The sequence below is a fragment of the Nerophis lumbriciformis genome, linkage group LG32 (assembly GCF_033978685.3).
Source record: "Nerophis lumbriciformis linkage group LG32, RoL_Nlum_v2.1, whole genome shotgun sequence".
NCBI classification, from domain to species: Eukaryota; Metazoa; Chordata; class Actinopteri; order Syngnathiformes; family Syngnathidae; genus Nerophis; species Nerophis lumbriciformis.
The window spans coordinates 26,857,710-26,880,885 of NC_084579.2; the positions used below are offsets into that span (position 1 = coordinate 26,857,710).

At 40.1% G+C, this 23,176-nt stretch overlaps 1 protein-coding gene across 1 annotated transcript in view; it reads right to left on the reverse strand.

The window, feature by feature from the left end:
• trabd2a (TraB domain containing 2A) overlaps positions 1 to 23,176 on the reverse strand; it is a 278,709-nt gene that overhangs the window by 238,870 nt on the left and 16,663 nt on the right. Inside the window, exon 2 of the mRNA XM_061927081.1 lies at positions 16,189 to 16,749. Coding sequence (XP_061783065.1) covers positions 16,189 to 16,749 — 561 coding nt within the window. The remainder of the gene's footprint in view (positions 1 to 16,188; positions 16,750 to 23,176) is intronic.

Genomic DNA, 23,176 nt, shown 5'->3' on the forward strand with positions numbered 1-23,176 from the left:
TTCTACCTCAATGGATGCTTTTATTATGTACATATACCGGTAATAATATATAATATGTATAATGAAAGTTTGGGGACGGTTGGTAGAGTGGCCGTGCCAGCAAATAGAGCGTTCCTGGTTCGATCCCCTACTTCCGCCGTTATGTCCTTGAGCAAGACACCTCACCCTCGCTCCTGATGGGTCGTGGCCTTGTAAGACCGCTCCCGCCATCAGTGTGTGAATGGGTGAATGTGGAAATAGTGTCAAAGCGATTTGAGTACCTTGAAAGTAGAAAAGCGCTATACAAGTATAACCCAATAAATTACCGTATTTTCCGCACTATAAGGCGCACCTAAAAACCACAAATGTTCTCAAAAGCTGACAGTGCGCCTTATAACCCGGTGCGCTTTATTACGATTCATTTTCATAAAGTTTCGATCTCGCAACTTCGGTAAACAGCCGCCATCTTTTTTCCCGGTAGAACAGGAAGCGCTTCTTCTTCTACGCAAGCAACCGCCAAGGAAAGCACCCGCCCCCATAGAACAGGAAGCGCTTCTTCTTCTACCCGCCCCCGGAAGAAGAAGAAAAAACGCGCGGATATCACCGTACGTTTCATTTCCTGTTTACATCTGTAAAGACCACAAAATGGCTCCTACTAAGCGATCCGGTTCATAAAAAGACGCAATCTCTCCATCCGCACACGGATTACTACCGTATTTCACAGCAACTGATATTCCTGTGAACCGCACTGTGGAACGGGAGCACGTACGGTGAATATTCGCACCACAGGGAATGAGAAGTCATCCTTCACTGTGGTTCTAGCTTGCCATGCTAACTTCCACCCATGGTGATATTCAAAAGGAAGACCTTGCCAAAAGAGACCTTTCCAGCCGGCGTCATCATAAAAGCTAACTCGAAGGGATGGATGGATGAAGAAAAGATGAGCGAGTGGTTAAGGGAAGTTTACGCGAAGAGGCCGGGTGGCTTTTTTCACACAGCTCCGAAGGCGAACACACCTTCACTAAGACGGGCAGACAGCGCCGGACGACATACGCCAACATTTGCCAGTGGATCGTAAATGCCTGGGCAGATATTTCGGTCACAACTGTGGTCCGAGCTTTCCGGAAGGCAGGATTCACAGAACAACAGCGACACTGACTCCCGATGACTTCGACGAGACGGAACCGGCCATTTTGGATACCACGCTTGCGCAACTTTTCAATTCGGACACCGAAGACGAAGAATTCGAAGGATTTACGAATGAAGAATAACTTCAGAAGGTGAGTGCTATGTTTATTTTGTGTGTTGTGACATTAACGTTCGAGCAACATTATGTTACTATTGCTCTACACCATTTTGAATTTTACTATGTTTGTGATTGCACATTTGCGTACATTTTGGGACAGAGTTGTTAGAACGCTGGTTTTCAATATATTATTAAAGTTTGACTGAACTATCTGACTGTTTTTTTGACATTCACTTTAGCGCAGCGTTTTTTTGACATTCACTTTAGCGCAGCGTAGGCGCGGCTTATAGTCCGGGGCGGCTTATTGGTGGACAAAATTATGAAATATGTAATTCATAGAAGGTGCGGCTAATAATCCGGTGCGCCTTATAGTGCGGAAAATACGGTACACAATTTTACTGCAGCCGGGTTTCGAACCCAAGACCTTCCGCTTTGTAAAACAAGTTGAGAGAGTGGCCGTGCCAGCAACCTGAGGGTTCCTGGTTCAATCCCCACCTTCTACCAACCTGGATCTTGGCCCCTTGCGTATTCAGATAGTCCGTGCTATGTTGGTTTGGTGGCGCACCACTTTGTTTATTTTCATTTAAAGGTCACGTGATGGAATGAACATTTCAAATCAAACAATTGAGGCATGGCAGTGATATTTATTAAACAATCTTGCCCTTTTTAAAACTTTCTCTAAACAAGTCGTTTGGAATTTTAGACTTTAGTTATGTATTTTGCCTTAGTTACGTCAGCAGATATCTCCATATATGGTAGACGTTTACCTAAAGAGCTTTTTGCTTCAGTCTGCCATTTGTATCCCGTTGTAGTCCACAGTTGTAATCACTAAGTTCCTTAATTTTCTTTGCTCTCTTTTTGTGGGGCAAACTGGCTCGTACATGCACATGCATGCTAAAATCCACAACTGTTGCCATTTGTAATAAAAAGTAGCGTATAGTTCAAACATATTTGTCAGTCGACTCGATACGGAAGCGCTACAAACTACAACATGGCTGACGGGATGGGGACGCAGTCGAAAGGGGCTTGGTCTGGAGGAGGACTTTGGCACCTGAATAAGACCGCCCACAAAACGGTGCATTCTGAAGAGACAAGTCAGAAAGCGGCTTAAAAATGGTTTGTAAAACATAATCTCTGCACAATTTTGACCAAAGAACCACCAGTACCTGTTATGTAGACCAGTGGTTCTCAACCTTTTTTCAGTGATGTACCTGTGAACATTTTTTTAATTCAAGTACACCCTAATCAGAGCAAAGCATTTTTGGTTGAAAAAAAGAGATAAAGAAGTAAAATACAGCACTATGTCATCAGTTTCTGATTCATTAAATTGTATAACAGTGCAAAATATTGCTAATTTGTAGTGGTCTTTCTTGAACTATTTGGCAAAAAATATATAAAAATAACTAAAAACTTGTTGAAAAATAAACAAGTGATTCCATTATAAATAAAGATTTCTATACATAGAAGTAATCATCAACTTAAAGTGCCCTCTTTGGGGATTGTAATAGAGATCCATCTGGATTTATGAACTTAATTCTAAACATTCCTTCAAAAAAAAAGAAATCTTTAACATCAATATTTATGGAACATGTCCACAAACAATCTAGCTGTCAACACTGAATATTGCATTGTTGCATTTCTTTTCACAGTTCTTTTTGACAGACATTTTAGTGAGGGTCAAACCATCATGGCATGGGGGAAACTCTGGGTTTATGGTAATGAATGGAATAGCCTACTTGATTTGATGTTCAGTTTATGAACTTACATTTATATTTTGTCGAAGTATTATTCAATAAATATATTTATAAAGGATTTTTGAATTGTTGCTATTTATAGAATATTTTTTTTAAATCTCGCGTACCCCTTGGCATACCTTCAAGTACCCCCATTTGAGAACCACTGATGTCGACCACCAAAGTGTTTTAAATGTAGAAAAAAAATCACAATATGATCCCTTTAAAACCTTTATCGTAATCGTATCGTAATTGTATTTTATTTATTAAGCATTATTTTATTCCTGGCATCATATTTCTATCGCAAGAATTTAGATATTTTTTTTTCTTTTTTTTTTTTTAGCATTTCTTGTGTTGACCGTCTCCTAAATGCTCTAGCACTTTGAGATTTGTCTGGAATGTAAAGTGCTTTACAAATACAATGTAATATTATTACTATTAAAACAATCAAATAATTGTTTGCTATTGTTATGTCAACAGAGACTTGCTCTGGACGGTCCTTCTCAGGGTTGGTTGCCCGCGGAAGTTTGTAAACATCTTGCAAAGTTTCCACGAGGGAATGATGGCTCAGGTGACAACAGGAGGACATGAGTCTAGGCCTTTCAAGGTATCCACAGGTGTCAGACAGGGTTGTGTACTTGCACCTGTACTATTCAACATCTTCCTCATGAGTGTCACCTGGCTACTGCACAAAGAAGTTGAGGGAAGCAGTGGTGTGCTGGTGGATTACAGGTTGGATGGAAGCTTATTTAACATCAGAAGGCTGCAGGCGGCTACCAAGGTCAAAACTGTGAACATTGTGGAATTACAGTATGCTGATGATTGTGCCTTTGTGGCACATACATCAGAGGCTCTGCAGGCGACGCTAACAGCTGCTGTGAAGGCCTATAGCAGACTGGGTCTCACTGTGAACACTGTAAAGACGGAGGTACTGTGCCAGTGGAACTCCCCTCCGCCAACTCGACCACCATCACCTGTCTTTAACATCGATGACAAGACCCTAGCAATAGTCCCAGACTTCAAATATCTTGGGAGCATCCTCTCCGAAAACTGCAGCATGGACAATGATGTTCAAAATCGAATAAGATCTGCCTCAGCCTCCTTTGGTAGACTGCGTAAGAGGGTGTATGTGAACAAAGACCTCAGCATACGTACTAAGGTGGCAGTCTACCAAGCCATCTGTGTCTGCACACTATTATATGGCTGTGAAGCTTGGACCCTGTATCGCCGCCACATCCAACAGCTGGAGAACTTTCACATCAAGTGTCTCCAGCGGATCCTTGGGCTGACATGGCGTGATCGTGTGCCACACACGGAAGTCCTGAGTAAAACTGGTACTAAGAGCATGGAGGCCACTTTTCTCCAGTACCAACTGCGATGGGCCGGCCACACCATCAGAATGCCAGTTGATAGACTTCCCCGACAACTGCTATATGGTCAACTTCATCATGGCCAGAGATCTGCAGGAGGCCAAAAGCGGAGGTATAAGGACCAACTGAAAAGAACTCTCAAGAGGTGTGGAATACAGCACACACAGCTGGAAAGCTCTGCCTCAGATCGCCCTCTCTGGAGGCAACTCTGCCATGCAGGCCTTCAACATTTTGAAGAGGAGAGAAGCGCAGCGAGGGAAGGGAAACGCCAGAGGAGGAAGATGGGCCCTGCAGCCAACACCACAACAAACACTAACTTCATATGCCCCCATTGCAATAGACCATGTGGCTCTCGTATTGGACTTTTTAGTCACCTCAAAACTCACCAATAGAAGAAGTGGAAGTCATCATCGGATACGATGGACTACCATAAGCAAGTAAGCATGTCCACAATATTCGATGTAGTTCATATGTTCACCAGCAGGGTGTGCTTGTAAGTTGATGTACTGCTTTAAGGGGGAGAAGAAGTGACTTCTTTGTTGACGTGGCCTTAAAGAGGAAAGTGATCAACAACATACATGTTAGGAGTGCTAAAAACATAGTTTCACATACGTATCGCAATTCTTATTCATCTTATTTATTATGTTTGTAAATTGATTCATCTTTTTTTTAAATGTATTTAAAAAAACATATTTTTTTCTAAATTGAAATTCTGAATCATCAAGATTCACATCCCTACCATACAATCAATCTGTGTTGCGGGGGATGCTGCAGCCTATCCCAGCTGCACTCGGGCGGAAGGCGGGGTACACCCTGGACAAGTCACCATCTCATCGCAGGGCCAATACTAATAGATAGACAGACAACATTCACACGCTAGGGTCAGAGTACCCGGAGGGAACCCACGCAGTCACGGGGAGAACATGCAAACTCCACACAGAAAGACCCCACGCCCGTGGATCGAACCCATCATGACCTATTTATTGTGAGGCACACGCCCTAACCCCTGTTTCACCGTGCTGGCCATGTTGGTTTCTCAAACATTACTTTAAATGGAAAAACAGTATCACTGCTTTTTGTTTTATTCTGGCAACTGAGCAGTCAGTTTTTTACCATAAAAAATTGCGGTAAAGTTTTTCTGTTTACAGTAATACACCATAAAAACAACAATCATTTTACCGTATTTTCCGCACTATAAGGCGCACCGGATTATTAGCCGCACCTTCAATGAATTACATATTTCATAACTTTGTCCACCAATAAGCCGCCCCGGACTATAAGCCGCGCCTACGCTGCGCTAAAGGGAATGTCAAAAAAACAGTCAGATAGGTCAGTCAAACTTTAATAATATATTAAAAACCAGCGTTCTAACAACTCTGTTCACTCCCAAAATGTACGCAAATGTGCAATCACAAACATAGTAAAATTCAAAATAGTGCAGAGCAATAGCAACATAATGTTGCTCGAACGTTAATGTCACAACACACAAAATAAACATAGCGCTCACCTTCTGAAGTTATTCTTCATTCGTAAATCCTTCGTCTTCGGTGTCCGAAGTGAAAAGTTGGGCAAATTTACGATCCACTGGCAGATGTTGGCGTCGTCTGGCGCTGCCTCCTCGTCTTAGTGAAGGTGTGTTCGCCTTCTGTCTTCCATTGTTCCCACGCAGTTAGCAGTCTAGCTTCGAATGCCCTGTCGACACCAATATCTAGCGGCTGGAGGTCTTTTGTCAATCCACCCGGAATGACGGCGAGTATTGAATTAAGCGCGTAAGCGTGTCTCTCAATGTGCTGTTATGAGCTAGCAAATATAACAACTACACTACCCAGCATGCAACGATAGTTACGAGCATGCGCGGTAGCCCTGAGAAGTTCCCAAGCAGTTAGCAGTCTAGCTTCGAATGCCCTGTTGACACCAATATCTAGCGGCTGGAGGTCTTTTGTCAATCCACCCGGAATGACGGCGAGTATTGAATTAAGCGCGTAAGCGTGTCTCTCAATGTGCTGTTATGAGCTAGCAAATATAACAACTACACTACCCAGCATGCAACGATAGTTACGAGCATGCGCGGTAGCCCTGAGAAGTTCCCACGCAGTTAGCAGTCTAGCTTCGAATGCCCTGTTGACACCAATATCTAGCGGCTGGAGGTCTTTTGTCAATCCACCCGGAATGACGGCGAGTATTGAATTAAGCGCGTAAGCGTGTCTCTCAATGTGCTGTTATGAGCTAGCAAATATAACAACTACACTACCCAGCATGCAACGATAGTTACGAGCATGCGCGGTAGCCCTGAGAAGCGTTGTTGTATGCTGGGAGTTAGAATGTGGTTATGAGCACGCTGTGAGAAAACGTTGAGAACTCAGTTAACACGCCTCGTCTGCATTATTTATAATTAGACAGACAACACACTTAATAGGAGCCATTTTGGGGTCTTTACATAAACACACAAATGGAAATGAAACGTCACATATCCCAGCATGCACCGTGCGCTTCTTCTACGGGGAAAAAAGATGGCGGCTGTTTACCGTAGTTGCGAGACCTAAACTTTATGAAAATGAATCTTAATATTTATCCATATATAAAGCGCACCGGGTTATAAGGCGCACTGTCAGCTTTTGAGAAAGTTTGTGGTTTTTAGGTGCGCCTTATAGTGCGGAAAATACGGTAATCTAATAGCAGCTCAGTCTAAAGAATTTTACTGTAAAACAAGTATGTTTTTTTTCATTTACAGTAATATGCTGTAAAAAAAACACCATACATTTTACATAAAATCTATTGCCGTCTTTACAGTGTACAATTTGATGGATAATTTGCTTTGGAAATCATAAGTCAGGCAGATATTAAAGTATTTATTTTTATCTTGAATTTTTTTTTTTTTAAGTATAATAATATAATATTTGTTGCAATATTAGATACCATTAACCTGGGTTCGATCGAACCCTAAGGGTTCGGTGAGTCGGGCTCAGGGGTTCGGCGGAGGTCAAGACACACCCGACTCATCGTGTAAATAAAAACTTCTCCCTATCTGCAAATTACGGATACGGCATCAGCAGAAGTCACACTGATTTGCAGGTGTGTAATTTGTTGTGACTTTATGCACTGTGTTGGTTTTGTTCTTTGAACAAGGTGATGTTCATGCACGGTTCATTTTGTGCACCAGTAAAAAAAAAAATGGTAACACTTTAGTATGGGGAACATATTCACCATTAATTACCGTATTTTCCGCACTATAAGGCGCACCTAAAAACCACAAATTTTCTCAAAAGCTAACAGTGCGCCTTATAACCCGGTGCGCTTTATTACGATTCATTTTCATAAAGTTTCGATCTCGCAACTTCGGTAAACAGCCGCCATCTTTTTTCCCGGTAGAACAGGAAGCGCTTCTTCTTCTACGCAAGCAACCGCCAAGGTAAGCACCCGCCCCCATAGAACAGGAAGCGCTTCTTCTTCTACTGTAAGCTACCGCCCGCCCCCGGAAGAAGAAGAAAAAACGCGCGGATATCACCGTACGTTTCATTTCCTGTTTACATCTGTAAAGACCACAAAATGGCTCCTACTAAGCGATCCGGTTCATAAAAAGACGCAATCTCTCCATCCGCACACGGATTACTATTTCACAGCAACTGATATTCCTGTGAACCGCACTGTGGAACGGGAGCACGTACGGTGAATATTCGCACCACAGGGAATGAGAAGTCATCCTTCACTGTGGTTCTAGCTTGCCATGCTAACTTCCACCCATGGTGATATTCAAAAGGAAGACCTTGCCAAAAGAGACCTTTCCAGCCGGCGTCATCATAAAAGCTAACTCGAAGGGATGGATGGATGAAGAAAAGATGAGCGAGTGGTTAAGGGAAGTTTACGCGAAGAGGCCGGGTGGCTTTTTTCACACAGCTCCGAAGGCGAACACACCTTCACTAAGACGGACAGACAGCGCCGGACGACATACGCCAACATTTGCCAGTGGATCGTAAATGCCTGGGCAGATATTTCGGTCACAACTGTGGTCCGAGCTTTCCGGAAGGCAGGATTCACAGAACAACAGCGACACTGACTCCCGATGACTTCGACGAGACGGAACCGGCCATTTTGGATACCACGCTTGCGCAACTTTTCAATTCGGACACCGAAGACGAAGAATTCGAAGGATTTACGAATGAAGAATAACTTCAGAAGGTGAGCGCTATGTTTATTTTGTGTGTTGTGACATTAACGTTCGAGCAACATTATGTTACTATTGCTCTACACCATTTTGAATTTTACTATGTTTGTGATTGCACATTTGCGTACATTTTGGGACAGAGTTGTTAGAACGCTGGTTTTCAATATATTATTAAAGTTTGACTGAACTATCTGACTGTTTTTTTGACATTCCCTTTAGCGCAGCGTAGGCGCGGCTTATAATCCGGGGAGGCTTATTGGTGGACAAAGTTATGAAATATGTAATTCATTGAAGGTGCGGCTAATAATCCGGTGCGCCTTATAGTGCGGAAAATACGGTAGTTGCTTATTAACATGCAAATTAGTAACATACTGGCTCTCAACTAGTCATTATTAAGTACTTATTAATGCCTTATTCGGCATGGCCTTATTATAACCCTAACCCGCTAACCCTGGCCCTAACCAAATAAGTCTAAATTAAGTCTTTGTTACTTAGAATATGTTCCCCTTGTGTCCAAAAAACTCTAAATTAAGTCTTTATTACTTAAAATGTGTTCCCCATACTAAAGTATTACCAAAAACATATGACTTTGTCTTGAATTTGAAAATTATTATTTATTTATTTTTCACTAAAGAGGGGTTCGGTAAATGCACATATGAAACTGGTGGGGTTCGGTACCTCCAACAAGGTTAAGAACCACTCGTTTAAAGGTATGCAATTTCATACAGTACATGTATTTTTTCTGGCAAAATGGAAAAAAATAATACATTTAGTAAGGAAAGATAATGTACTCTATTGACACATATTATTTCCAAGTGTTTGTGGGTAACATTAAATAATGGCGCCAGAGGCCTTGAATTAATACCTGTGCTGTAAATGGAAAATCGCTCCTACTGATTTTTCTTCTGGTGCCTGTAACACCAAACAACAAACTTGACTTCAACTGTACTCTATTGACAAATATAAGACAGTATCCTCCCCTCGAGAAAAGTCTCAAAAAGACAGGCCGTGTTAAATTTCGGAGTCTGGTTATTTATCAATGCAAAGAGCTTCTTTCTGTCACTCATGCATTCCAATTACTTGGAAAGATGCATAAAGTAGTAAGTATCTAAAAAGTTGGTCAATAGCAAACAACAGAATATGGACTGTGATGCCAATTTTAAGATAATGGTCATCAAATAAATGCAGAGGAGCGATATTGGATATAGGTAGCATATTGGAAACAAAAAACATGTCATTTTGTCCTTTAATACAGTGGTCCCCAACCACCGGGCCACGGCCCGGAACCTGTCCGTGGATTGATTGGTACCGGGCCGCACAAGACATTTAAAAAAAATAAAATAAAAAAAATAAAACTTTTTTTTTTTTTAACTAAATCAACATAAAAAAACTCAAGATACACTTATAATTAGTGCACCAACCCAAAAAACCTCCCTCCCCCATTTACACTCATTCACACTCATTCGCACAAAAGGGTTGTTTCTTTCTGTTATTAATATTTCTGGTTCCTACATTATATATCAATATAGATCAATACAGTCTGCAGGGATACAGTCTGTAAGCACGCATGATTGTATTTTTTTATGACAAAAAAATAAATAAAAAAATAAAAATAAACACCATCCCCACCCTGGTCCGTGGGACAAATTTTCAAGCGTTGACCGGTCCGCAGTTACAAAAAGGTTGGGGACCACTGCTTTAATATACTTAATATATTTCTAAAAAAAAGTGTGTACCGGTAATGAAAACCTGTGTTTTATATTTAGAGTCAATATGGTCATTGTTGATATTTGTACCAATGTAGAAATTATTGACTGATACTGAAGTGTGGACTATATACAGTACAGTGGACTTGGACTGACATTTCATTTGTGTTTGTCCTCACATACCAGCAGATAAAAACCGAACTAAAAGAACTTTGGTCACTACCCACATCTTACATGAATCTCAAGTATTTGTTTCTCTCAAATCAGGAGCTAATCTCGATCTCCATGCAGACGAGGAAAATTACATAATTTTGGCCGACAAGCTTTTAATACTATCGTCATCTTGTGATAATGCATACTGATGACACATTCGAGCCGTGTCCTACACATTTACAGTAACAGCGACAAGCAAACAATGCAATGTAGTGAGCTAGCGGCTAACGTCCCTCCCCAGTGCAGCTTCTAAATCACTAATCACCGTATGAAGACACAAAAAAAGCAGAGCGAATATTGAGAATAACGATACCAAGTGTAGTATCAGTATATGGTTGATACTAGTGTTTAGAACAATAGTTTTTATTATCAAAAAATATTTTCTTGTCGTTGTTGTTTGCAAACACAGGAAATAAGAACTAATGGTTGTTTTTGCATTATTGACTTTATTGTAAAGGGAATAGGTCAATTAATTTAAATATTAATTGATTTTGTTACACCGATTTCCAGTGTTTTTATCAAATTACTGTTGAGATCAAAATTCAACTCATTCAATGATCCTGAAAATCTTAAGTATGAACATTGGTATGGCCAATTCTGCCCTTGTAATTACTTGGTAATGGATCGATACCCAAATTTGTAGTATTGCCTCTACTAATGTGAAGTATCCAAACAACAGAAAAATGAGTGCCTAATACATTTGAACACAAGTGTAGATGGATCTGCGTGACAGCAGAATATAACCAGACAGTAAATTAACAAGCAGATCAATAAAAGTTTAGAAAAAATAATAAAACTGCAAATGATGGGAAATTCGGAGCCTTTGTAACCAGTTTTTAAATGGTTCTATTATTATTTACATACCAAATCATATTTTGTGATGCATGTGTATAAATTATTATCGCAAGAGGCAGCGATATATATCGCGATATACCGTATTTTTCGGCGTATAAGTCGCTCCAGAGTATAAATCGCACCGGCCGAAAATGCATAATAAAGAAGGAAAACAACATATATAAGTCGCACTGGAGTATAAGTCGCATTCTTTGGGGAAATGTATTTGATAAAACCCAACACCAAGAATAGACATTTGATAGGCAATTTAAAATAAATAAAGAATAGTGAACAACAGGCTGAATAAGTGTACGTTATATGAGGCATAAATAACCAACTGAGAACGTGCCTGGTATGTTAACGTAACATATTATGGTAAGAGTCATTCAAATAACCATAACATATAGAACATGCTATACGTTTAACAAACAATCTGTCACTCCTAATCGCTAAATCCCATGAAATCTTATACGTCTAGTTTCTTACGTGAATGAGCTAAATAATATTATTTGATGTTTTACGGTAATGTGTTAATAATTTCACACATAAGTCGCTCCTGAGTATAAGTCGCACCCCCGGCCAAAATATGACAAAAACTGCGACTTATAGTCCGAAAAATACGGTAGACTTTAGGCCATATCAACCATCCCTATGGTTTCACTGGTCCTTGATCAGGACTGTGTTTCCTTTGTGGGTTGGGTATGTTAGTAGTGGCATCATCGAGGTCAACAATGTGACTTCATAGCAGTTCTACATACGGTACAGAGTAAACAAGCAACACAAACAGCATAAATTCCTCTCTCCATTGTGACACAAAAGTGACAATTCCTGGTTATACTACTTTAAAGAACCAGCACCAAACTGATCTCCAAGTAGCAACCTTGGGGGACGGTGTGGCGCAGTTGGAACCTGAGGGTTCCTGGTTCGATCACCAGCTTCTACCAACCAAGTCACGTCCGTTGTGTCCTTGAGCAAGACACTTCACCCTTGCTCCTGATGGGTCGTGGTTAGCGCCTTGCATGGCAGCTCCCGCCATCAGTGTGTGTGAATGGGTGAATGTGGAAATAGTGTCAAAGCGCTTTGAGTACTTGAAGGTAGAAAAGCACTATACAAGTATAACCCATTTACTAGGGATGTAACGATATGAAAATTTCATACCACGTTCTTGAGACCAAAATTATTACGGACATCATTATTATCATGGTATTGTTGAATGTGCTCAAAAAGTACCTATCTACACACTGAAATATTTTAAGCAAGTTTTGTTTTGAAATAGATAAAACACACAATACACTTGCCATGGCAAAAGAAACATGACACATTGTTTGGGCTTTGAACAGCCATGTTATTCATTGTAAAAAATCCAGTAGATTTTACATAAAAAACTGGCAGCTCTGTCACCAGAATGTATCTGTAAAAATAACAGTTGTACAGTTTTTCAATTTACAGTCAAGCACTGTAAAGCCAACCGTGGATTTTAGTGGGAAAAAAAACATTGAAAATAACTAGAGATGTAATATCGGAAATTATCGGTATCGGATTTTTTTATTTTTTTTTATTAAATCAACATAAAAAACACAAGATACACTTACAATTAGTGCACCAACCCAAAAAACCTCCCTCCCCCATTCACACTCATTCGCACAAAAGGGTTGTTTCTTTCTGTTATTAATATTCTGGTTCCTACATTATATATCAATATATATCAATACAGTCTGCAAGGGATACAGTCCGTAAGCACACATGATTGTGCGTGCTGCTGGTCCACTAATAGTACTAGCCTTTAACAGTTAATTTTACAAATTTTCATTAATTACTAGTTTCTATGTAACTGTTTTTGTATTGTTTTACTTTCTTTTTTTATTCAAGAAAATGTTTTTAATTGATTTATCTTGGTTTTTTTTTAAAGTACCTTATCTTCACCATACCTGGTTGTCCAAATTAGGCATAATAATGTGTTAATTCCACAACTGTATATATCGGTTGATAACGGTATCGGTAATTAAAGAGTTGGACAATATCGGAATATCGGATATCGGCAAAAAGCCATTATAAATGGGTTGTACTTGTATAGCGCTTTTCTACCTTCAAGGTACTCAAAGCGCTTTGACAGTTTTACCACATTCACCCATTCACACACTGATGGAGGGAGCTGCCATGCAAGGCGCTAACCAGCACCCATCAGGAGCAAGGGTGAAGTGTCTTGCTCAGGACACAACGGACATGACGAGGTTGGTACTAGGTGGGGATTGAACCAGGGACCCTCGGGTCGCGTACGGCCATTCTTCCACTGCGCCACGCCGTCCCATTATCGGACATCCCTAAAAATAACTAATTTGTCGTAAAAATCAGTGTAATTTTAAGGTAAAATTATTGCGACTGAGCAAACAGTTTTTTTAAATAGAGCTTTTAGTGTTATTTGAATGTTTAAACATGTTTATCTTCTTCCCCTTTTTTTGTCTTAATGATGAAACCAAAATAGGTGTTGTTTAAACCAACCTGTGATTTTATGAATTTGTATTGAGGAAACACGATTATGTGGCTTGTATTCATGTCAGCGTTTAAGATAGCATGTGATTAGCACACTTGCTGCTTCTCCAGGAAATATCCATGGCAGGCCACATTGGCTGTGATGCCCCCACGGACGCATTTCTTTTCCTCTGTGAGATTTTCATGTCATTATGGCTTTGTGGACCAGTGATGGGTTTAATTCTGCATGGTATGAACCGCCGCAGCACAGTGCTATACAACACAAAACATCACAGGAGGTAAATCCAACGCACACAGCAGCCTGTAACCCGAATGTGCAAATGTATCCAATTCCTCAAAGTCCAGTGCACTGAATGAAAAAGTCGGATGAGCTAAGCTAAGGTAAGGTAAGTTTGATACATTTGTGAAAGCATAAGAAGACAATAAACTCTAAACATATAATATATAACACACTGTTCATATTTAGCGACACAACGCCAAAATTTGTGCGAGTTTTGCAGTTTTCTCTAACCCACTCGACCGTGCTAGTTTAATGTGGATGAAAACCGCATAAAGAAAACAGTCCTGGCCGTGCACTAAATAATATAAAGCCCCAACATTTTATCGCCATGTTATTTTGTATTTACTATGACAGGAAGTGTTCTTATCGTGGGCAAAAGGATCACTTCCGATAAGAACACTTACGGATGGGTTGTATTTTTAATGTACTGGAGGCTAGTTTCAAACACTTACATTTTTTATGTTAACAAATATCAGGAGTACACGTTTGTAGTGGGGCACAAAGTGACATTGTGAGCATGTATATCTGCATCGTTCTAGCCAAGTAAAATCTAAAATGACAAATGCTTTCCCAGCTGTTATTGGGTTAAACCGGAGATAAATAATTGTTTAATACCGCATTTGGTGCTGTTTGTCTCTGTAGAACAGTTAGTTGTTTGCTGTTTGCGTTGGACAGCATAGGTTAAGGCAGGGGTAGGCAACCCAAAATGTTGAAAGAGCCATATTGGACCAAAAATTTAAAAAAAAAATCTGTCTGTAGCTGCAAAAAATGTAAAGCCTTATATAAGTGTTATAATGAAGACAACACATGATGTAAGTGTCTATATTAGCTATATTAGCCTACTATCAAAATTACTTTAAAAGTCTTATATACTGTAAGTGTTATAATGAAGACAACACATGATGTAAGTGTCTATATTAGCTATATTAGCCTACTGTCAAAATTACTATGTGTCGCAGGCTGACGTGAATCTTTGTTGACAGAAATGTTCAAATGTAATATTTATCTTACACATTTTTACAATATTGGAAAACTACTAGGGAATAAGCGGTAGAAAATGGATGGATGGATGGATGGAAAACTACTAAAACGGAGGCTTTTCAGAGGGTGTGATAACTCCTGGAAATTACTGGCTTAGAATGGTCAAAGGTAAAGATGTGTGTGTTCAAGTTTAAGGAAACGGAAACTACAAATAAAATGAAATATACCTACAAATGAGGCATAATGATGCATTATGTACATACAGCTAGCATAAATAGCATGTTAGCATCGATTAGCTTGCAGTCATGCACTGACTAAATATGTCTGATTAGCACTCCAACAAGTCAATAACATCAAAAAAGCTCACCTTTGTGCATTCACGCACAGCATAAAAAGTTTGAAGGACAAAATGAGACAACGAAGGAGTGGCATAAAACACGTCTTTCTGTGGCAGCATCAAGGAAAGTTGTACATGTAAACAAACTACGGTGCGTTCAAGGACTTCCGAAATTAGTAGGACAAAATGGCACGTGCCAAATACTCTCATCAGTGAAGCCTGTTTAATGTAAACATTGGGATTTCTAACCATTTTTTGTGTCATGTTTGTCCTCCCATAGAAACCATATTTAAACAAAATATATGTTTTTTTCCCTCATCTTTTTCCATTTTCATACATTTTCGAAAAAGCTCCAGGGGAGCCACTAGGGCGGCGCCAAAGGGAAGTACCAAAGGCAATTACTGTTTTTCATCCAGCATGAAAAATCAGATGTTATCTATTAAGATTATTTATTGTTATATTGATGTTATTAATTAAGAAATAAAATATTCTGTGAAAGTAATGCATATTAAATATATAATCATCCTTAACCTTCAAGCTACATTAATTATGACCCATTACCTTAAAGTTATTGTCTTATTTGATGGACTTCCTGCTCTGACATTTGGCATTTGTACATTTAAAAGGTTGAGGACACCAAAGATCAAGTGGCCTCACCCCGAAAATGACGAAATTCCAGACCTGGCGGTATCATAGACTTTTTCAAAGTGTGGTAATCAATCACGGTTTTATGCTAATTACAATAGGATAAAGTACATATTTACGGTAATACTAGCTGTTCTGAATTTTACCGTGGTTTATTATTATAACGTTAATATTCACATCCCTAGTAGCCACTCAAACAATTGTGCACTCACCTGTGAGAAATTGAGTCCATTGAGTGGATGACACTGTTCCTCCACCTTCTCCACCGCTCCCGTCCTCTTCCTCATCCTCTCCGCCTCCTGGGCCAGGTACAGGTCCAGCACCGGCACCCCCCTCGTCTTAATGTCGGCCTCGGTCAGCGAGTTCACCATCAACATGACCCAAACCGGACGCTTCCTTTCCCAGTTCCCGGCGATGGCGTTGAAGAGGTAGTCCGCGTAAAGTCCCTTTCCTCTCTGATCCGGCGTCATCCACGAGGGCATCATGAGCTTCACGTACTCCAGGTGCCGCTTGAGTCTGCGATAGATGTCTCTGGGTAGAACGTCCTGCAGGTTCTCGCCGTGGGGCAGCAGCTGGCAGCTGGTCAAAGCCGAGATGGTGTAAGGATCGGTCAGGTCCAGCTCGAAGTAGACGATGTTGCTCTCCTGGAAGGCCTGCTTAGAGTTCTCGGGGATGAAGTCCCAAACGCGAGTGTAGGGAACGTGGATCGTACCATAGAAATACGAAGGAGGGTCCCGCTTGATTGTCCACAGGAAGGAGTTCAAGTCTGTTTGCTGAAGAAAGAAAACCATGGTTATTTGTAACGGTTCACATAGCAAGTCAACATTCCTTATTGCTTTAAAACTAAGATGCCTGATGGTCAACTAAAACTTTAGTCTTCTGAAAGTTGTGATGTTTTGAGGCTTTTTTCACAAAAAATTAATCAACTTGTGATTTTAGGAATTTGTTATCAATGTTTTCAGTGTCCTTTGTGTTTAACCTCAAGAAACCTTTAGGACACAGGCGTCAAACTCAGATCTGGCCCGCCACTTCATTTTATGTGGCCTACGAACGCCTGGAAATATGATGCGTCAATAAAGTACTGTATTTTCAAGACTATTAAGCGCACCGGTATTTAATCTGCACCCTTCAAATTTTAGAGGACATAAATATGTTTACATGTGTTAGCCGAATCGTACTATAAGTGGCAGATGTATATGTTGTCAAATTAGATATTTGTAAATGTTTACAAATATACATATACCGTATTTTCCGCACAATAAGGCGCACCTAAAAACCACAAATGTTCTCAAAAGCTGACAGTGCGCCTTATAACCCGGTGCGCTTTATTACGATTCATTTTCATAAAGTTTCGATCTCGCAACTTCGGTAAACAGCCGCCATCTTTTTTCCCGGTAGAACAGGAAGCGCTTCTTCTTCTACGCAAGCAACCGCCAAGGAAAGCATCCGCCCCCATAGAACAGGAAGCGCTTCTTCTTCTACCCGCCCCCGGAAGAAGAAGAAAAAACGCGCGGATATCACCGTACGTTTCATTTCCTGTTTACATCTGTAAAGACCACAAAATGGCTCCTACTAAGCGATCCGGTTCATAAAAAGACGCAATCTCTCCATCCGCACACGGATTACTACCGTATTTCACAGCAACTGAACCGCACTGTGGAACGGGAGCACGTACGGTGAATATTCGCACCACAGGGAATGAGAAGTCATCCTTCACTGTGGTTCTAGCTTGCCATGCTAACTTCCACCCATGGTGATATTCAAAAGGAAGACCTTGCCAAAAGAGACCTTTCCAGCCGGCGTCATCATAAAAGCTAACTCGAAGGGATGGATGGATGAAGAAAAGATGAGCGAGTGGTTAAGGGAAGTTTACGCGAAGAGGCCGGGTGGCTTTTTTCACACAGCTCCGAAGGCGAACACACCTTCACTAAGACGGGCAGACAGCCTCGGACGACATACGCCAACATTTGCCAGTGGATCGTAAATGCCTGGGCAGATATTTCGGTCACAACTGTGGTCCGAGCTTTCCGGAAGGCAGGATTCACAGAACAACAGCGACACTGACTCCCGATGACTTCTACGAGACGGAACCGGCCATTTTGGATACCACGCTTGCGCAACTTTTCAATTCGGACACCGAAGACGAAGAATTCGAAGGATTTACGAATGAAGAATAACTTCAGAAGGTGAGCGCTATGTTTATTTTGTGTGTTGTGACATTAACGTTCGAGCAACATTATGTTACTATTGCTCTACACCATTTTGAATTTTACTATGTTTGTGATTGCACATTTGCGTACATTTTGGGACAGAGTTGTTAGAACGCTGGTTTTCAATATATTATTAAAGTTTGACTGAACTATCTGACTGTTTTTTTGACATTCACTTTAGCGCAGCGTTTTTTTGACATTCACTTTAGCGCAGCGTAGGCGCGGCTTATAGTCCGGGGCGGCTTATTGGTGGACAAAATTATGAAATATGTAATTCATAGAAGGTGCGGCTAATAATCCGGTGCGCCTTATAGTGCGGAAAATACGGTATACATACATATATATATATATATACATATATGTATATATATATATATATATATATACATATATGTATACATATATGTATATATATATATATATATATATATATATATATATATATATATATATATATATATATATATATATATATATACATGTATATATATATATATATATATATATATATATATATATATATATATATATATATATATATATATATATATATATACCGTAAAAACATATACCGTATTTTTCGGACTATAAGTCGCAGTTTTTTTCATAGTTTGGCCGGGGGTGCGACTTATACTCAGGAGCGACTTATGTGTGAAATTATTAACACATTTCCGTAAAATATCAAATAATATTATTTAGCTCATTCACGTAAGAGACTCGGTGTATAAGATTTCATCGGATTTAGCGATTAGGAGTAACAGATTGTTTGGTAAACGTATAGCATGTTGTATATGTTATAGTTATTTGAATGACTCTTACCATAATATAACATACCAGGCACGTTCTCAGTTGGTTATTTATGCGTCATATAACGTACACTTATTCAGCCTGTTGTTCACTATTCTTTATTTATTTTAAATTGCCTCTCAAATGTCTATTCTTGGTGTTGGGTTTTAGCAAATAAATTTCCCCCAAAAATGCGACTTATACTCCAGTGCGACTTATATATGTTTTTTTCCTTCTTTATTATGAATTTTCAGCAGGTGCAACTTATACTCCGAAAAATACAGTATAAGTCGCACTAGAGTATAAGCCGCATTTTTTGGGAAAATGTATTTGATAAAATCCAACACCAAGAATAGACATTTGAAAGGCAATTTAAAATAAATAAAGAATAGTGAACAACAGACTGAATAAGTGTACGTTATATGACGCATAAATAACGAACTGCGATTTATAATCCGAAAAATATGGTATATATATATATATATATATATATATATATAGGTAAAACGGTTCATCAAACAAAATAGCAATTCATGGAAAACATCAGCTGACCACATTGGGTCAGTAGCGCACATTCTGGTGTCTTACTGTCACTTCTTCATCACTGTTGATATAAAAGTCCATTATTTGACTTGATAAAAATGGACTTTTTCATCATTTTCTAAGAACGATATGTTTACCTCGACCCTGTTTGTGAGCTTTAAACGTAAAAAAAAACCCACAATGAACTCTCTCACTTGTTTTGATAGAAGAAGGCACATAACAGGATACTTACCTCAGAGGCTCTGACCCACGCTAGCTAGATTAGTCCACCCTGTTTATACACGTAACAACACGCAGCGGACAGCTTTGTAAAGATAAAAAAGCAAGGTTTTCTACACATTTTAAAATTAATCCTGGATCGGCAGTTAGCTACAAACGTAGGCACTGCATGTTTATTTTATTTTTTTCTTTAGGTAATAGGCTAACCTAGCATGATGCTGATGTTAAAGTACCAGTAGTGTGGAAAAACAAGTTGATGTATAGTTGATATGCTTAACTGTTTTTCATTGTATCCATTAAACCAAATCCAATTGTATTTGCAATCTGCAAAATATGTGAAATTACCATCTAAACGTCACTGGAGTAACGCTTCTGCGCTCAGACCATTTTATCAGATCAGTCATGATAGAATTACGCAAAAATTGGAAAGAGATGTGCTGTTTATCATTCACAATCCTTATGCAAGACAAGAACACATATGCTTGGCTTTTTTATGCATTCAAAATCGTAAATAAATAGCTAACGATTGAGTGAACAGATCGAGGGATCAAGGGTTGTACAAGGGTTGTACCCTCTCTAAAAACTCTTTAAAAATTGCCTTTTCCTTACATTGAACAAAAAAAGTCATATGTCCACTGATGTTTAAAAACTCTACACTCGGAGTCTATTTTACGTTTCGCCATTGTTTCCGTCACGCATTAATTGACTGAAAGAGCGCGCACTTGCCACATTGCGTGAGCGTGATGCTGTCACGTTATTGATGGGAAAATGCATTTTTAGAAAATATGATTTGCCAGAGCGACCCTGAGAGTACCGTATTTTCCGCACTATAAGGCGCACCTAAAAACCACAATTTTTCTCAAAAGCTGACAGTGCGCCTTATAACCCGGTGCGCTTTATTACGATTCATTTTCATAAAGTTTCGGTCTCGCAACTTCGGTAAACAGCCGCCATCTTTTTTCCCGGTAGAACAGGAAGCGCTTCTTCTTCTACGCAAGCAACCGCCAAGGAAAGCACCCGCCCCCATAGAACAGGAAGCGCTTCTTCTTCTACTGTAAGCTACCACCCGCCCCCGGAAGAAGAAGAAAAAACGCGCGGATATCACCGTACGTTTCATTTCCTGTTTACATCTGTAAAGACCACAAAATGGCTCCTACTAAGCGATCCGGTTCATAAAAAGACGCAATCTCTCCATCCGCACACGGATTACTACCGTATTTCACAGCTGATATTCCTGTGAACCGCACTGTGGAACGGGAGCACGTACGGTGAATATTCGCACCACAGGGAATGAGAAGTCATCCTTCACTGTGGTTCTAGCTTGCCATGCTAACTTCCACCCATGGTGATATTCAAAAGGAAGACCTTGCCAAAAGAGACCTTTCCAGCCGGCGTCATCATAAAAGCTAACTCGAAGGGATGGATGGATGAAGAAAAGATGAGCGAGTGGTTAAGGGAAGTTTACGCGAAGAGGCCGGGTGGCTTTTTTCACACAGCTCCGAAGGCGAACACACCTTCACTAAGACGGGCAGATAGCGCCGGTCGACATACGCCCACATTTGCCAGTGGATCGTAAATGCCTGGGCAGATAGTTTCGGTCACAACTGTGGTCCGAGCTTTCCGGAAGGCAGGATTCACAGAACTGCTGCACAACAACAGCGACACTGAATCCGATGACTTCGACGAGGCGGAGCCGGCCATTTTTGGATCCCACGCTTGCGCAACTTTTCAATTCGGACACCGAAGACGAAGAATTCGAAGGATTTACGAATGAAGAATAACTTCAGAAGGTGAGTGCTATGTTTATTTTGTGTGTTGTGACATTAACGTTCGAGCAACATTATGTTGCTATTTATTGCTCTACACCATTTTGAATTTTACTATGTTTGTGATTGCACATTTGCGTACATTTTGGGACAGAGTTGTTAGAACGCTGGTTTTCAATATATTATTAAAGTTTGACTGAACTATCTGACTGTTTTTTTGACATTCACTTTAGCGCAGCGTTTTTTTGACATTCACTTTAGCGCAGCGTAGGCGCGGCTTATAGTCCGGGGCGGCTTATTGGTGGACAAAATTATGAAATATGTAATTCATAGAAGGTGCGGCTAATAATCCGGTGCGCCTTATAGTGCGGAAAATACGGTAACAAGCGGTAGAAAATGGATTGATGCATGGCCTAAAAAGGACAGATTAAAAAGATAATAATAAAAATTTAAAAAAATAAAAAGTTTAAAAACATTTTTTTACTCGGGACTACCCGCGGGCCGAATTTTGGACGCTGACGGGCCGTATCAGGCCGTAGTTTGGGGACACCTGTGAAAGAATATACACTCAATGACAGCTAACGTAAGCTATCCAAATTGCTCTTATTAGCTAACAACACCTAAAGTTAATGCGCGTGTGTGTGTTACGTACGTACTAGAGATGTTCGGACTGCCTATATTATCGGCTGATAAATGCTTTAAAATGTAATATCGGAAATTATCGGTATCGGTTTCAAAAAGTAAAATGTATGACTTTTTAAAACGCCGCTGTACGGAGTGGTACACGGACGTAGGGAGAAGTACAGAGCAGTTTGTCTCCCAGTCATACTTGCCAACCCTCCCGATTTTCACGGGAGACTCCCGAATTTCAGTGCCCCTCCCGAAAATCTCCCGGGGCAACCATTCTCCCGAATTTCTCCCGATTTCCACCTAGACAACAATATTGGGGGCGTGCCTTAAAGGCACTGCCTTTGCGTGCCGTCCCAATCACATAATATCTACGGCTTTTCACACACACAAGTGAATGCAAGGCATACAGGTCACACTGAGGGTGGCCGTATAAACAACTTTAACACTGTTACAAATATGCGCCACAGTCACACCTGGGTCAAGTCTTGTCTGGGTTTCGTCTGGTTTCATGTTGTCTTGTCATTTCCTGTTTTATTTTGAAAGGTTAACTCTCCCTCTCGTTTCAGGTCACTTGCCCTTCCTCCCGTTTCACTGGTCTGATGTCTCTCCTGATTGCCTGATTGTGCCCACCTGTGTCACCCTCCCTCATGTGTATAAATGTCTCGTCCTCCTCTTGTCTTGTGCCAGAGTATATCGTCTCGTCACGTACCTCCAGCCTTCGTCCACAGTCTCGAACCAAGTTGCTAAGTATTGCCTCGCCTTATTTATTGGTTTCTTTGTTTCCTCTGAGAAAGAGTGATTTTTGTTTGCTATAGTTTTTGGTCAAGTTTTAATTGTGTGTTATTTCATAGTGCCTTGCCTTCCTTTTTTCCTCGTCTTGGAGCGCTTTAGTTTGTAGTTATCTCAGCTCTTTATAGCGTACTTTCTGTTTATAGTTTCTTGTCTCCTCTGCATGATTTATTTACCTTTTTGTAGCTAATCATAGATTTTTTTATTTTTTTTTTGTTATTAGATTTGTGTGTAATTTTGCTATTGCCTTTTTCCTC